Source organism: Belonocnema kinseyi, chromosome 8, assembly GCF_010883055.1.
Source record: "Belonocnema kinseyi isolate 2016_QV_RU_SX_M_011 chromosome 8, B_treatae_v1, whole genome shotgun sequence".
Taxonomy (NCBI): Eukaryota; Metazoa; Arthropoda; class Insecta; order Hymenoptera; family Cynipidae; genus Belonocnema; species Belonocnema kinseyi.
In genome coordinates, this window is record NC_046664.1 from 36969187 (window position 1) to 36973493 (window position 4307).

The 4307-nt window shown below is 25.0% G+C and overlaps 1 protein-coding gene across 1 annotated transcript in view; it reads right to left on the reverse strand.

The window, feature by feature from the left end:
- LOC117178439 (mediator of RNA polymerase II transcription subunit 24-like) overlaps positions 1–4133 on the reverse strand; it is a 36662-nt gene extending 32529 nt beyond the window's left edge. Inside the window, 1 exon segment of the mRNA XM_033369865.1 lies at positions 4078–4133. Within this exon segment, the coding sequence (XP_033225756.1) occupies positions 4078–4133 (56 nt within the window).
- Positions 4134–4307: the final 174 nt, after the last annotated feature.

Here is a 4307-nt window from a genome sequence, read left to right on the forward strand (position 1 = left end):
TTTTTGTTACGAGAAATTTTATTAAATTAGGTGTCAGTACACTTTATCATTCTTGCTTTCGATCTGATTCTTTTAATATACCAAGCACGGATTCATTAAATATAACTATAGTGGAATCAGAAATATGGACCGGAGATGAGGAAGTAAACATTTATTTTATGATAAACTAGCATAATTGATCGCGCGCCTGTAAGTTTTTCAATTTGAGGGAAAAAAAATTATATACCTTTAAGATCAAAAATAATAAAAATTTAACTATCTAAAATTGCTACATCAGTAATTGAATTGTGTGATTTTGCAATTCAAATTGAATTAGTTGAATTTTTGAAAATATAATTACCAATAAAAAAATTATTAATTTTTAAGCGATTTAAATTTCCATCAAATAATTGAAATTTTAAAGGGTCTGATTATATAAAAAAATTTTAATGTCATAAGTTTTGGATGTTTAAATTTTTTGTGTTTAATAAAGTTCGAATTCGGTTAAGCTTGAACGTTCGGGAGTAAAATTTTTTCTTTTTTAATGTTTCCTATTTAAAATTACTATTTATTTTGAAATTTTTTTAGAATAATTCAATTCATTTTTTGATTTTAAAGACATTTTTCTAATCAGGTTTAATGTTAAATTTCAATTTTGCTATTTAATCTCAATTTAAAATTCAAAAGGTTTCAATTTTTAATTATTTGATTTTGAACGTTTTTCATTATAAATAATACCATTTTAATTTCTTTAAATTTTTAATTATCCAATTTTAAAAATTTGTATCTTAATATATTCGATTTTTAACTTTTTGAAATATTCCCAATTTCGAAATTTTAATTTGAAATCACTCAATTTCGTGATTTTTCTTTTCAAAATTATATTGTTCAATTTTTAGCGCTTTGACAATAATGGTTTTGATTCGAAAATTGATATTTCAATTAAAAAAGACGAATTTTCAACAAAATAGTCGAATCCTCTACTTAAACAGATTAGTTTTTATTTAAACAGTTGCATTTTTAACCAAAAAATACGAAATTTCTATCAAAAGATGAATTTTCAAACTAAAAACAAGATTTTTTATTTCCAAACAAAAAATGTTTTTCAGTCAAGAATGAAAAAAAATATAACCAAATTATACTTTGAGGGAAAAAACAATTTTTAATAAAGAATACAAATTTCGAATGACTATATTTTAACATCATTTGTTGTTAGATTATATAAATATAATTTTTCTAAGATTCTTGAGTAAATTTTAAAAGATTTTGAAGGATTCCAGATCTGTTTGAAAAGTATAATTTTTTATTTTACTATTTTTTAAAAAATAAAATTGTAGGAATAATTTGAGTAAGCTTAAACAATACTTAGAACTTTTAGAAGTTTGGAAAAATTCAAAAATATTTTTCAATTGTCGGCAATCTTTTAAAATATATTTAATCTCTTCAAAACGTCCGATATCTTTTAAACTGACTGGAATTATTCGTCAAATTTCCTTGAAATCTTTCAAATTCTTTTTTTACCATTTTAAACATCTTTTACCGTTTTTTTTTTAAATCTTTCAAAACATTCTCCTTAAACTAATTTTTCAGACATAAAAGATTTGTTTGAAAGCTCTAGATTTAAATTATTTTCGAATCTTCTCAAAACTTCGAGATTTTTTTCGACATTTTTAGAAACTTTTTGAAATGTTTTGAAATATTTGAAATTATTCTTTAAAAATTAATTTTTGAAAATAAAAAATCAGGTGAAGTTTTTCCAAAAAAATTAGGAAAATTCTATTATTCTCTTGGTACCTTTGAAAATTCTTAAATGGCTTCTAAATTCTTTTTTCAAAATCTCAAAAAATGTATATTTTGTTTTAATCTTTTGTGACATTCTTAAGATTTAAATTATTTTTTTATTTTTTTAATACTTTTAAGACATCTAAATATCTTTTAAAACAATTCCTTTTCTCTTAAATTTTTAAAATCCTACAAGATAAAAAAAATTGTATTAAAAGCTTTGAGATTCTTATTTGACTTACACTGAAATCTTCTAAACTTAAAATTAAGCTTTTAAAATAAAAATCAAATCATAAAAAAAAATTCCAGAAATCTTGTGATTGGTATCTGTAAATTGTTGCTCATAATTTTATTTTTCTCATCTCTTTAAAAGTGGAAAAGTTTATGAATTATAGTGCGGCAGAAAAATGTCGAGAAAATAATTATTTTCCGATATTAGAAAATAATCTACAATACAAATTTCCTTCGAAATAATATCCAGTACATACTTTGAATGTAGAAAATGCTTTATTGGAGAATTAGTAATTATTCCAACAACGATGAAAAACTTTGTAGGAAGTGGTAGATTTTTTATGATAACAGAAGTCGATTGGTCATCGATGAATATAGAAGTAATTCTTTTTATCACTTTTAATTTTTCTGATTTATTTTGGCTGTTTATTGATAATTTCGGGAATTTCGAAAAATTGATCACTTAATTTAATTTCAGGATATTACAAATAGCAATATGGTTTTAACTCCTTTTGCAGTTTATCCTGCTTATTTTATTTTACGTACTAACGAAGAAATAACGCTCTATTCTTATTTCTTTCCCACGACTTAAGGAATGCAGGTAACAAAGGACAATTTATTAAATTTTAGAACTTTTCTCAGGCTAATTGCTAAATTTTCAATTTTTAAAAATCGAATTTCGAAGATATCCTAACAAATTGTTACGCGGAAGAAATTCAGATCATTAAAAACTGGGCAATCCTATTTAAATGTTCTTAATTTTTTTTAATTGAATGTAATCAAATAAAAATGTCAAAGTGTTCAAATTGGATTGATTCGTGGGGGGAAACAACTCCCAAACATGCAGTCCGGCGGATGTGAATTAATATGGATTAAACAGATTACCCTGGATTACATAAAATTATACTTTTTAAAGAAGTTTTTTAATTTGCAACAAAATACACGACATTTTAGCCAAATTTAGTTGAATTAATTTCAATTAAAAAATATCGATTTGCCGCAATTAATGGGACAGTTAAAGTTTTAATTATAAAATGAATTTTTAGCTGAAAAATGAATTTGCAAAAATACTAGTTGAGATGAATTTGAACTAAAATGATGAATCTTCAATAACAAAATGGTCTTTAACAAAATTGTTGAAGTTTCTACAAAAAATGTAATAGTTAGTATTAAAACAAAAACAGATTTTTATTTGAAAAAAAAACAGTTGAAGTTCACAAAAAAATGAATTTTCAACAAAATAGTTGAATTCTCAACCAAAAATTTTCAACTAAAAAGCGTTAAATTTCCGACAAAATTATTATTTTCAACGACAAAAAATGAAATTTCAACCAAATATTTCAATTTTTTAATTAAAAAATGAATTTTTTAATCACAACATTGAATTTTCAACAAACAAAAAAATGAATTTTCAACCAAGAAGATTAATTTTTGACTAAAAGTGACAAATTTTCACGAAAATACATAAATTCAAACAAAAATGAATTGTTAATCCAAAAAAATTAATATTAAACGAAACAGTTGAATATTTAATGAAAAAAGTATTTTTCAACCAAATAGTTGAATTTTTAAGTAAAAAAGAAAAAGAAACGAATTTGAAACAAAATAGTTCAATTGTTCAATCAAAAAGTAATTTTTACCAAAGGAGTTTAATTTTCAATTACGTAGTTGTATGTATTTAATATCTCCCTTTTACGGGTTTGAGGGCCACCGCTCCCTGTACATATATTTACAATTCCATCCTTAGTCTAACTTAACTACTACTTATATTCTACTCTTTCGCATTACGTAGGATAAACAATAGTAACAGTAGTGATATTAATTCCTAAAATGAGCGAGCTTCCAGGGCTTCCGTTTCCTCTTACCATAAAAAAATGCATTTTCCACGATATTGAAAACAATTTTCGTTTTTTACTGTCCCTTTTCAGGATCACCCGTTTGACTTTGCCCTACTCCCTTGCTTTCCCTTACTTCATCCAATTTCTTCATCCACATCACTCCCTGTCCACTACCATTCAAGATCCATCTTACACACTCATCCACACTCAACTGCCCCTCTTCCTCTCCTGTACATCTCTCTAATACATGTGCCCATGACTCCATTTTGTATCCACATATTCTGCATAAATTCTCCTCTTCATCCATCCAATATCTGCATGCTCTCACTCCTTCTCTCATTCTGAACCGTACAACCCTACTCCATTTTTCTTCCTTTTTTTATTTTTTGCAAATATTCTGGTTCCGTCAACCCTTTGACCATCATATACCATCTATTGTACCTCGAATCTATAATCTTTGTCCATCTCTCTTCTCCT